This window comes from Artibeus jamaicensis, unplaced genomic scaffold (genome assembly GCF_021234435.1).
Source record: "Artibeus jamaicensis isolate MK-2021 breed Jamaican fruit bat unplaced genomic scaffold, CSHL_Jam_final scaffold_1283, whole genome shotgun sequence".
Lineage (NCBI taxonomy): Eukaryota > Metazoa > Chordata > Mammalia > Chiroptera > Phyllostomidae > Artibeus > Artibeus jamaicensis.
Window position 1 is genome coordinate 21,767,840 of NW_026522028.1, and position 13,246 is coordinate 21,781,085.

The following is a 13,246-nucleotide window of genomic DNA, read 5'->3' on the forward strand; positions in this document are numbered from 1 at the left end:
AAAGATGAACAGTAGCTCTGAGAAAGAAGCAGCCACAATAACAGTTCCAAAGAAGAAGCAATCACTGTGCACATGAGAGTACAACTGGAGTCCCAGTAATAGGGTAAGCAGAAAGTGTTTTCAAGCATTTGAACAAACCTCTTATTTTCTTGCTATGCTCTTGTCTTCCCTCATTGTATACTTTACAACAGAAGGTCATTTAAGGTGAGAGCAGCACTGTTCTTTGCTAAATGTGCATTTATGGATTCAATTTTTAAAACACCATGACTTTCTGAAGCAAACAAAAGCAGAGTTAGAATGAATGCCCAATTCTAGTGTAGGAGAATTTTCCTCCTTCAATTCAATGAAAAGATTAGTATTTGAAGCCAAATACAGACACAAGCCTAGAAGGCAGTGCAGATGCCAAGTTTATGTTTTCTTGAGTAATGGATGTGGCATCAACAACTCTAGCCTGATGAGGGAGTATGAATTAGAGAGTGGAATATCTCTTCCCCAGGGCATTGCTCTTATACCTCCTTTCCATTAAAAGAATTAAAACTATAGAATCAGAAGCATATAAAACAAATTACTGCAAGAAAAGTCAATAAGATAGTGGAGATTGGATTCATTCCTTCAATAATAACAGCAGTCACCAAAATGTACTTTTTTTTTTTTCTGTCATAAAATCATAGCTTTAGGATGACTTTCTTACTTACTAAAATCACTTAAAATGTTAATAAAAATAGGTGGAAACTTAAAAAACAAGGCTTTAAAATGTTAAGTATGGTTCCCATCTACTGTAAAAACTCAGTGGTTAAAGCCATGGGCATAGGGGTTGGGAGCTGATTGTGAAGCAGGTTGATGATCTCTCTCAACATCTCTCCTCTCTGTTTCTCTCTCTCTATGTCTCTCTCTCTCACATACTCTAAACTATATGACAAAAATAAATTCAGAATTGTACAGTTGTTTAATCTAGAAGGATTTATTTAAAAATAATTTATATTCTTTTTTTTAAAAGATTTTATTTATTTATCTTTAGAGGGGAAGAGAAGGAGAGAGGGAGAGAAACACCAATGTAAGGTTGACTCTCTTGGGTCCCCCGCTGGGAACTGGCCTGCAACCCAGGCATGTGCCCTGACTGGGAATCCAACCACAATCATTGGGTTCACAGGCCCACGCTCAATCTGCTGAGATACACTGGCCAGGGCTATATTCTTTATAATCTGCCTCACTCTCCCATGCTTTTTGTCTGTGGCCTTCTACCCCTATTGCCTTGTCATTCTTTCACTCTGTCACATTTCTTAGACTCTGGGTTACAGTTCCCACTTGTTGGCATTCAGAAATCCTTCCAGATGAGAGTGTCAAATTCATGCTTTCTGAAACCTCTAGTTTTCAGATTAGCTGAATTGCAAACTTTCCCATTTACAAATATGGCATTGTTCTACAGCCTAACATTTGTCTAAAGATAGTGTTTATTATCCATTTGGTCATATTCATTCTAGTATACAAAATTATTACTTTAACCTGTCTTTCTTACCATCTAATAAATTTCTAAATTAAAAAACTTAAGTCTTGTATGTATCCCCAGGCTAAGTAGTAATATGATTTTTCTTTTGTCTGGAAATTAATATTTTCTTCTTTTGGACAGGGGATTAACACTTGAATTTAATGTGGATGGAGTAGTATTTGGCCCTGTTTTCTTTAAGAGCAGAACAGTGGCAAGCTATCTATCCAGCTGCTCCTTGTTCTCTAGACAGATACCAGGGACAATTATTGCTGCAACTGAAAACAAGTGGATATTTTAATGGAGGACAGAGCAATAATCACTACCATATCTGAACAATTCAGGCAAATTAGTTGTTTGGTCTGGTAGATTATTAATCTAAATGACTGAAATTTGGTTATCTGCACCCTGAGCTTGAGCATTTTTTCAAGCTTCAGTTTTATTATATGCCACTTTGCAAACAACTTTTAAAGATTTAGGTTTGGGCACATTACCTCTGACCACTGCAATTTGCATTGCTTCTCTTTACCTTTTTCACTGTTACACTTGCTCTTTTTTGACTTTACCATTTTCTTTAGTGCAACTGTAAACATTATTCACTATTTATTTTGCATTGAAGTAGATGATACTAGATACTAAAATGCTTAAGAACAGCCTCTTCTTCCCACTTTTGTTTCTTCTGGTGTCACTTATTTGTATTTTGCTTTCAAATGGTGCCCCACCACTATATGGCAAACTGGTTCTGTTAGATCTCTCTCTCTCTAACTGCCAAATCTTATACCTAAAGGTTTGCTTCCTTATGGGAATTAAGTATAGGATTTTTCCTGATTTCATTGAAAACTGTCAGTCTTTTAGCTCTGACCATATTGTTTTGATAGGCAAGCAACCTATTTGTATTACTGAACTTTTCCACTTTTCTTTCTTTGTGAGGATACATTTATCATTACTTATTAACTAAATATTTATGAAACTGATCAAAAACTAATTTCAGAGAGTCCCAAAAGATTCATTTTAATTTAAGTCACCAAGCCACTGGTAATTAGGAACATTTTGAAATGCCAATAAAAACATTATCAAACTTTGTATTTGTTACAGGTAACACTTCATAGGAAAGGGTAAGAACAATTACAGAAGAAATTGATTATATTTGGGAAGAACTTGGGGAACAGAAACTTTTTGACATTCAGTGAAGTGACTTTTTGAGCTTTTCATGCGGGGACGATGAGTTAAATACTCTACTTACTATATCATGGACATGGAGAACAGTGTGGGGATTGACTAGGAAGCAGGGGATGGGCTGGGTGGAGAGGAGTGAAGGGGGAAAATGTAACATCTGTAATAGCACAAAGAATAAAAAGAGTTAATTTTGTCTTTGTTTTGTATTCGTGTAATAGGCTTTTCTCTTGAATAGGAGTGCAAATAATTAGGCTAGTGATTTTTGCTTCCATACATAATTAGAGAAATAACTCAGATGGAATGAAAGTGAAAGAAAAATTTAGATTACAATGTTTTGTATAATCTAGGAACTGTTAAAATTAGTTGGTGTGGTCTCAGCAGTCTTGGACAATGGCAGGATATTATCACTCTTGCCTTTTTGCCAGATTTTAATGGAATTGGCTGCATTAAGCACTAATTGACCAATTTAACTTTTATGTTTCAGGTCTGCTGCCAGCACAGTCAGACCATGATGTGCTGAGTAATGAATGCTACGCAACAAAGATTTTTAAAGACAGATCTTCTTCAAAAAAATCTCTATCTTGCTGTTAACTGCATATTGGTTAATAGATTATTTTTCCCTTTCTGGTCAAGCTTTTAAATTTAAAACTAACAAGTTTATAAATAAGGCACTACCTTGAGGCAACATTTTTATTAGAAGGTAGTTCAACTTTGATATTATAGAGCCTTTCTTGAAGTGAAATTATGCACATGTTTTTAAGATTTCATTTATTTATTTTTAGAGAGAGGAAGGCAGGGAGAAAGAGGGAGAGAAACATCAATGTGTGGTTGCCTCTCACACACCCCCCAGTGGGACCTGGTCCATAACCCAGGCATGTGCCCTGACTGGGAATTGAACCAGCGATTCTTTGCTTTGCAGTCTGGTGCTCAATCCATTGAGCCATGCAAGCCAGGGCTATGCACATATTTTTATCAAACTGATTGTGGCTTAAAAATTTCTGTAACATACAGAATGGGGCAAAAGTAGGTTTATAGTTGTATATGAAACATACTTTATTGCTGTATTATTATTTATTAATTATTATATTACTTTCCATATGAACAACTGTAAACCTATTTTTCCTCCACCCTGTATTTGCTTATGCAAAGTTACTGTTAAATTTGGCCTGACCTAAATTTGTATTTTATAGTCCATGGTTACCAGTGAACTCTCTATAGCAAGTTGTCATTTCTTGTGATGGCAACAATGCTGAATGATTTAGTACTTCTAGTTTGACATTGTTCTGAGAAATCATGGTGCACAACTGAGGTGTGATATAATGACCATGGAGATGGCAGCCTCTTCTCAAAATCTTGATTGATTTCAGGCAACTAAGTCATTGAATTATGTGAGCCTTAGACTCTAATTCTTAAAAGAATGCTGGGGAAGAAACCTCATCTCAATTCTTGCCCTGGAGGATCCTAGAAAACCTATATAATCCTCTTCCCCAAGCCAGGAAATAAAGACCTCAGACCAACACCCTTCAATGAACTGAATTCATATTTTTCCCCAGCTGAGCCTCAAGATGAGGCTCCAGCCTCAGGGGACACCTTGATTATAGCTTTGTGAGGTCCTGAGCAGAGGAACCAGCTAAGTTGTGCCTGGATTCCTGACTCACAAAAATCTGTGACATAATAAATGTGTGTTGTTTAAGCTTCTCAGTTTTGAGATAATTTATTATATAGCAATAGATGACTAATACAATTAGAAAAAGGTCTCATTTATAGTTTTATAACATTTTATATAATCATTAAAATTATTAAAAATGTGATTTTTAATGGCTGGCAAGAAAAATACAGTAAAGATATACCATATTTCAACTATGCTTATGTTGTTGGCTATTGAGATTTCTAATTACTGTCTACTATAAATAATCATCATACATCTATTTTTCACTACACATTTTATTATTCTACTAAGGGTCATTGCTAAAAGAGGAATCAATGAGTCAAAGTATATGAATAATGTTAAGTATTTAGGACTATTGGCAAATTAGTTTTCAGAAAGATTAGGCCATTTAACATGTCTCTGAGTATTTTAACTGGCCAACACTGAATAGTTAAAAAAAACATGCCAACTTGAGAAGCATTATTTCCTTGTTATTTTAATTTTTACTTCTCTCATTATATCTTCACATGACTATTATTTGGTCGAAGCTTACTAAACATTTAAATAAAAAATAATTAGTCAAGTATTTAGCTTAAACCACTAGATCTACAAGTAAATATATAAATGTATGTTTGTAAGTCAATGTTTATCAAGTACTCCTTATATGCTTTACCAATATTAACTTTTTTGATCTTCAAGACAATGCTAAGTAAGCTGCCATTGTCATCCTTATTTTACTGAAAATAGGCTAACAATAACTTGCTGAAGGCAGCACAGATATAGAAACCATGTCTTAAACTACATGTGGCAATACAATTGTTTTACCTTGGGTTGTTACAACAAAATATCATAAAGTGGGTATCTTGCAGATGGCTGCTTTCTTGCTGTCTTCTCACAGTAGAGTGAGAGCTCTGGCCTTTTTTCTCTTCTTGTAAGGAAACTAATTCCATTATGGAGGCCTCATTCTCGTGATCTCATCTAATCCTAATTACCTACCAAAGGCTTTACCTCCAATTAACATCACATTGGGATTACGGCTTCAATATATGAAGTTTGGGGTAGACACATTTAGTCCACAGCAATAGTATATCAACAGAATGAACAATATCCATTTATATACTGCTTCTATGTATTTGTGACAACTGGAAGAGATTTAAATTTGACAGTTTAGCAGAAGTTCCTGCTGAGTTTTAATGTACCAAATAGTAGTAGAGATTATTTATTTATTGATTTATTGATTTTAGATTATATTTAAATTCTTTACACTGTAATCATTTATGCAGAATCTTCAGGAGGTAGATTTAGGTCAATTAAAAATGCAATTTCCTAAAGGAAAATAAACAATACAAATAATTCCAAGTTTCTAACTTAGAGGGTTAATGTTCAAATCAAATGGGAGCTTTTCCAATTGTAAGTTAAACTATGGTTTGGGAATTTCAATTCCCTGCGTCCAAAGTCAGGATTTAAAAAAAAGTGTTCAATTTATTGGGGTGACATTCATCAATAAAATTATATAGGTTTCAAGTGTACAATTGTAGAACACATCATCTGTATAGTATATGTTCACCACCCCAAATCAAGTCTCTTTCCATCACCATTTATCCCCTTTTCCCTCTATTACTCCCCCAACACTCCTTTCCCTCTGGTAATCACCACACTCTTCTCTTTGTCTATGAGGTTTAAAAAAAAATTCCTTCCCCTTTTCACCCAATCACCCAGCCCTGCTCCCCTCTGACAGCTGTCAGTCTGTTCTCTGTATCTATGAGTATGTTTCTATTTTGTTTGTTAGTTTATTTTATTCATTACACTCCACATATAAGTGAAATCATATGGTATTTGTCTTTCTCTGACCGGCTTATATCACTTACCATAATAGTCTCCATCCATCAAAGGCAGGTTTTAATAAGCCATGGAAAAAGTAATCCCAAAGGCTTTCTAACAGCAGGTAATAGTCATCATGTATTTTTTATTTATGTATTATTTATTATATTGGGAAATGAAATATGCTTTACTAATAGTCATCACTCTAAAACACACTTCAACAGTTAACCAGAAACCAGAAGAAAATAGTTTTATTTTTCTTTTATTTCTTAATCTGATATTTTCAAATTGATGTCTAGTAGCAAACACCTGCATGTCTTTAGTATTCCCAAACTTTATTAATAAAGTAGTTGATAATAGTGCTTCACTTCTAGGTAAAATATTAAATATTAAACTCTTTTTGCTGGTTAAGGAATTTTTGCTGAAGGAAGAATTATGTAATCCAGCAACAGTAAAGAATTAGAAAATTAAAGAAAAAATGCTTTAAATTTTTGTACTTTGTTGAAATTTTTTTCTTAGAGTCTATAAAACATTAACTCATTTCTATATTTTACAAATTTGTTGTATTGTTGTTTTATAAAGTCAACAAATAATCTAGGACTAGCAATATGTTTGCTAGACCTGGCATTTTCTCAGTACATAATGTTCAAAGTTCCTCTTAAAATACATTTTATGTTTTGCAAATGTTTCCTATAATATTTACATTTTTCAATGTTTAGATATTTTTTCCAGTGAAGCATGAATTTCTTCATGTGGTCCCTAGTCAATTTTAAAATTGGGACCATGGCGGCATTGTTAATGGCTTTCTGATAGCCCCTTGAGCCTGGCAGGCTTCTAGTACAGTTACAGCTTCATCAACTTTAGAACAGAGAGACTCTGGAGACTCAAGCATATGAAGAAGTTCTGAATTATCCATTTCCAACACCATGCCAGTAATTTTATTAGCAAGAGTAGGTTGCATGGCTTGAATTAGAGGAAACAGCCATTTGCCCAAAATTTGCTTTTGCTGTGCAGGAGGGGCAGATGCCAGCCTGGAAGCAATCAAAGATTTCTCATTTTGTACACGAACAGCAGGCTGCTTAATGGTAGCTTGTGGCTGTGTGTTAAGTTGTTGAGGATTGCAGACTCCTTCATTATATTCATACGATCGAATGGTGTGGACAGCGGTAGTAGCTGAAGTGCCAGCAGCTGCAGGACGTGGACCTACTGTCGCTGTTGATGTGTTAACAACACACTGTGGCTCTATCGAGATGACTTCTGGAAGCTGTGAAGAAGCTGGTGTCATGGTACTGAATGGTGGATTAGGAGTGGCTGAGCCAATAGCATTGGGCATATTTTGGAATGGATGAGGTCTGGCACCCTGATTGACGCAGTGAGGACTTGGTGTTAGTTGAGTAGCGTGGCCAAGAGGAGAGTATGAAGCCCAGTCCTCAGTCTGTGGGACAGCTGGCATTAAGAAACCTGGAGGTGCTGCCTGGTAGGGGTTGATTTCTAGGTTCAGCCTAGGTGTCACAGCTGGTATCCTGTGCATGTAGTAGGAAGCGAGGTGAGCTTGGCGTTCTTCTCTGTACTGAGCAAAAGATACATACAATGGCTTGGTGGACAAAATTTTACCATTCATTTCTGCTAGTGCTTTAAGGGCTTCTTCTCGGGAAGAGAAACATACAAAACCAAAACCTTTTGTTTGACCACCCTTCATCATAACTTTTGCTCTAGTGACTGTACCGAATGAAGAGAACTCTTTAAAGAGACGTTCATCATCAATATCATCAGCAAGATTTTTCACATAAAGGTTAACACTGTGGTCTTGGTTGAGCCTATTTTGCTTAATCTCATCTAATTTCTGCTGAAGTTCTTTCTGCCTTTCCTTTTTTCTCTGAGCTCGGGAAACATAAATTGTTGTATTATCAAGCTCTTTTCCATCCATCTCATCCACAGCTTTCTGTGCATCTTCATGGCATTGGAACCTTACAAATCCAAAACCTTTGGATTTCCCAGTTTTATCAGTCATTACTTTGACACTTAAGATAGGTCCAAACTTGCCAAAGACAGCCTCAAGGCGCTCATCATTTACACTATCCCCAAAATTTTTGATGTAAACATTGGTGAACTCTTTTGCCCTATCTCTGCGCTCTACCTCTCGTTGGTTAGGAGACTTATATTGCCCAACGTATATTTTGCGATTATGTATAAGCTTGCCATTCATGTTTTTAATAGCTGTTTGAGCTGCTTCCTGTGTCTCAAAATGTACAAATCCATGACCCTTGGAACCATTTCCATCACAAATCACCTTACATGAAAGGATGTTACCAAAAGCAGAAAACATATCATACAGTACTTTATGATCAATGGATTTGTCTAAATGATTAACGAATATGTTGCCCACACCACTTTTGCGAAGTGATGGGTCACGTTGACACCACATGATGCGAATTGGCTTGCCATTTATAATATCAAAATTCATTGTGTTCAAAGCACACTTCGCGTCCTCTGGCCGACAAAAGTTCACAAACCCGTAGCCCAAGGAGTGTCCGGTGATCGCATCTCTGCAGACCTGGATGGAGAGGATGGGGCCGGCTGGGCTGAACTTGCTGTAGAGCACTGCCTCAGTCACCTCCGGGTGTAGATCTCCTATGTACAGTGAGGCCGAGGGGTGGCTGGAGGTGCAGGGCTTCTTCTCGACAGGATTTGACAGGGCCATAGGGCTTGATCTTTCCGTTAAGAGGAGGAGAACAGAGCGAGAGATAGGCCTGAGGGCCAGAGCCGGAGAAGGAGGGCAGTTAGGGCAAGCGCAGAGGGACAAAAATGTATCACAGTCGAACGCTACTCAACGGTCACAGGGTCATAGAACCATTGGCCAGTGACCTCCAGCTGGGGAGTGAGGGTGGCGATGTCCAGTGCCCTCTGCCAGAAGCCCTCAGTCTCTTGGTTCCTTCTTGCCCCTGCTATTGGGCCATGGGCAGATTGTCTGTGTCTTGGGTGCTTCACTGGGTTACTTTATAAAAAGGAAGAAAAAAGAGTCTCTGGTGGGGGAGATGAGGATTTTTTTTTTTTTTTACAATTTTTGGGGGATTTTAAAAAAGATTTTTTTAAATAATAAATATGTCAGGATAATCCCATCAACACAATTCTATTACTACAAGAACCCCCTTTTGCCCTTAGAAAATCACACCCACTTCCTTCTCTACCCAATACCCACTCCCTAAACCCTGGGACCATTCATCTATTCTGCATTTCTGAAATGTCATTTCAAAAATGTTATATAAACAGAATCACATACTATTAAAACTTCTGGGATTGCTTTTCCCCCCTCTATTTAATTCTCTGGAGATTCATACAAGTAAATGCATGTATCAATAGCGTGTTTCTTTCTATTGCTCAGTATTATTCCTTCATATGTGTGTACCAGAGTTTGTTTAACTATACACCTCGACTATGGTGGTGTATGCATGAACCTAGACACATGATTTAATTGTATAAAACTACATACACAGAGAAATAAGTATAAGTAAAACCAGGGATATCTGAGTAAGATCAGTGAATTATATCAATATCAATATCCTGGTTGTGATATGGTATTATAGTTTTGTATGATGTTGGGAAGTACTGGATAAAAGGGTCAACTCTTCTCTATGTATTATTTCTTACAATTACATGTGGATCTGTATCTGCCTCAACAAGATTTTCAATTAAAAATAAAATCAGGGGGAAAAGGGGTAGGATTTATAGGAACTAGTATAAAGGACACATGGACAACAACTAAGGGGGGTGGAAATAGGAGGGAGGTGGGGAGCAGTGGGGGGTGGGCTGGAATGGGAGTAAAAAACAAAACTGTACTTGGGCGATAATTAAATAAATTTAAAAAGAGAAATAATAAAACCAATAGGTTTCCCTTAAAAAAAATAAATGTGTATTGTGAGCATAGAACCCACACTCTGCATTCTCAGCACTAACCACCCAGGAAAAGAGGCTAAATTGTAAACTTTTAAACCCTTTACATTGGATCATCAGGAGAACATAAATATTGTATTTAAAATAAATGTTCCTGATTCATTAAAGGACTGTGGTCAATACTAAAATAACCGTTTGCTCTATACCAAGAGTCAGTAAACTATGGCTTTGGAACAAATGCAGGCTTTCATGCATTACTATATAGCCTGCTAACTAAGAATTGTTTTATTTATTTTAAGTGGCTGTAAACAAATCAGAGGAATAATATTTTTTTTTCTTTTTTAAGTTGAATTTATTGGGGTGATGTTGGTTCATAAAACCATACAGGTTTAAAATATAGAACTCAACTAAATATCATTTGGACGCTGCATTGTGCTCCCCAAACTGGAAAATCTCTTGGAGAGAAAAAGAAGAATATTTTGTGATATGTGAAAAGTATATGAAATTGAAATTTTAGTTTCCATAAATAAGTTTTATTGGAACACACACACACACACACACACACGTATTTATTTATTTATTTATTTGTTTATTGTCTCTGGCTACTTTCATGCTGTAATATCACAGTTGAGTAGTTGTGACAGACCTCACGACCCTCAAAGCCTAAAAAAATTACTATTTGATCCTTTATAGGAAATGTTTGCTGACCCCTGCTGTAGACTTGTGTACCTTCCTTTGTCCACACTTTGCTATATTTTAAAATAATACTACAATACACACAACATGGGAAATCATGCAATGGTAAGAATAGACTTAATTTTATCTTTTTAAGGGAGACTCGATTACAGTTCATTTTGAGGAACATTTTACTTAAGGGCATAATGCTACAACACACACAGAGAGCAAGATCTTTTATCTAGGTATACTTGAAGTGATCAGAAATTTCCAGGAGCCTGAATTTTTTGAAGCTATCTCTGTTCCCTGTATGTGAGTGGCATGTCCTTTTGCACAGAGATGATAATCAACTCTCCTTATTTTGTCTCCAGCATTTTATAATAAAAACACTCCCAGATAGTCCAATGAATTCTTCCATTCTTATTTCATGTCATCTTCTCAACAGTCCTCAAAGTGACTTTTAGTTTTCTGTTTTAGTGATGAGGAAATTGGCCCAGAAAATGAGGTTATTTACATACCATCGCATAGCTAATCAAAGGTCACTACAGGATCTACACCTTAATTCATCTAATTTCTAAGCTTTTCTTAAGATTTCATTTATTTATTTATGGAGAGAGGGAAAGGGGGAGAGAGAAAGAGAAGAGAAGCATTGATCAGTTACCTCTTGTACACCCCCAACTTGGGACCTGGCCTGCAACCCAGGTGTGTGCCCTGACTCAAACCACTGACCTTTTGGTTTGCAGGACAACCCCCAACCCACTGAGCCACACCAGTCAGGGCTTTTCAGAGCATTTTGTTTTATTGCCAGCTAAAGGAAGAGTGTCATTAATACAGGTCAGAAATCTTCCCATAACTCATTGGTTATTTTCTACCCCTAACTTTTTCTCTACCTATCCAGATAAATACAAAACCATATGTATGCAGTCATCACCTTTTCATCCATCCATCCTCCCTCTCTCCCTCTCACTCCCCTTAATTCAAACATCACATGTTTATTGACCACCTAGTTCATGCCAGCCATCATGCTAACTACACTAGGTACCAGGCATGCAACTGTGAAGAGGAGAGACATGATCCTGACTTCATAAAGGTTATATTCCTTTTTACCTGCTGGAGCCATACAGAGGATTAATTTTATTTGCCCACAGATCTCTAGGGCCCAGGCATTTTCATCACATGTGAGTTTGATGTCTTCACAGTTCACACTGTACCCTTTGGGAAGTCACTTAAATTGGAGTTTCTGGATGGCTGTTTTGCTTTTTATAAATATCTGTATGGTGGAATGAAGATGTTATTTGATTTTTGACTTTCAGGGTAAAAAATACAAGAGACATCAGCTTTTTAAAAACTAAATATAACACTTTATATAAATATTTCCCTCAGCGCTACTAAACACATGCCAGATTCTAACAATGATGTATAAATATACATAAAGATATAAAATATTTGGTTACACATTTTTCTTGATCCTATCCCAAAAGATTTTCATCTATTACTTGTTTTCAGAGAACAGAAGCTGGCAGGGGTAATTAATAGAGTTGACCTCTAGGGTGAACAAACACACACTGGTTGTGGGAGCCTTGGATTCTTTTCAAAGGACTTTGCTGGTGAAACTTGGAAGAGCCGTGTGGCTGCTGGGAGTTTTGTTTTGGTAGTAGTTACTGGTTAGGCTTTGTAAATTTTCCTTTCAGACATCTGGCTGTTTCTCAAAAATTGCCTTTAAGAATTGTATTTTGTAAGTTAAGAGCAGAAGCTATTATTAGCTGTGTGTTTGTGGTTAAGGCATGAGGTCAGATTTGGCAGGGAACTCTTAAGGCTGTGTGAAGGGGAGCCTCAGCTCAGCCATCCTATGGCCAGTTGGTGCCTTGGGGAGCAGCTTATTCCTGGGCTCAGAAGCAGTGACTCTGACTTTCAGTTTGTGGGAGCTTTAATAATAGAATGCCACCTTTAGGAGTTAGGAGTGATTTGTAGCAAATTTCTTTCTCTCTCAGAATTCAATGTCCTAATGAGGATATTGAATTATATATAATAATATATAATATATAAATGCATATATTATATATAAAATATATAATATGTATATTATATGTAGTTATATATTTAACTTTGATGTATCAGGTTTTGGGTGGCATTTTCAGAGGAGTTCTATAGGAAGTGGTTAATCATTATTGCAGTTCATAGTGGTACCTAAAATTGCGTATGGTTAGAATTTCTTTACACTCTGATAATCAACTTGCTGTAGAGCGGGTGTCAGATTCATTTTCACTGGGGGCCACAACAGCCTCGCAGTTGCGTTCAAAGGGCCAAATGTAACTTTAGGACTGGATAAATGTAACTACTCCTTAACAGTTAATTGAGAGCTCGGCGCTGCCACCGGGTAGAAAGAAGGTGCCTGGCCAGATAAAACAAGGTGGAGGGCCAGATTTGGCTCATGGGCCTTGTGTTTGCCACCTGTGCTGTAGAGTATCATAGAAGGGAACATAGTTTTGCTGCTGTTTGCACAGATGTAAAATATATCCAAAACATAGTATTTTAAAAGGAAACTTTTGTGA

At 36.7% G+C, this 13,246-nt stretch overlaps 2 protein-coding genes across 3 annotated transcripts in view; one reads left to right on the forward strand and one right to left on the reverse strand.

The window, feature by feature from the left end:
• The window catches only part of ARHGAP6 (Rho GTPase activating protein 6), a 484,972-nt gene that overhangs the window by 27,345 nt on the left and 444,381 nt on the right, over positions 1 to 13,246 (forward strand). The window lies entirely within an intron of this gene.
• Positions 6,536 to 8,829, reverse strand: LOC119058301 (polyadenylate-binding protein 1-like). Its single transcript, XM_037157438.2, is given in 3 exon segments — positions 6,536 to 6,549; positions 6,832 to 6,939; positions 6,942 to 8,829. Coding segments are annotated over 3 exon segments (2,010 nt in total).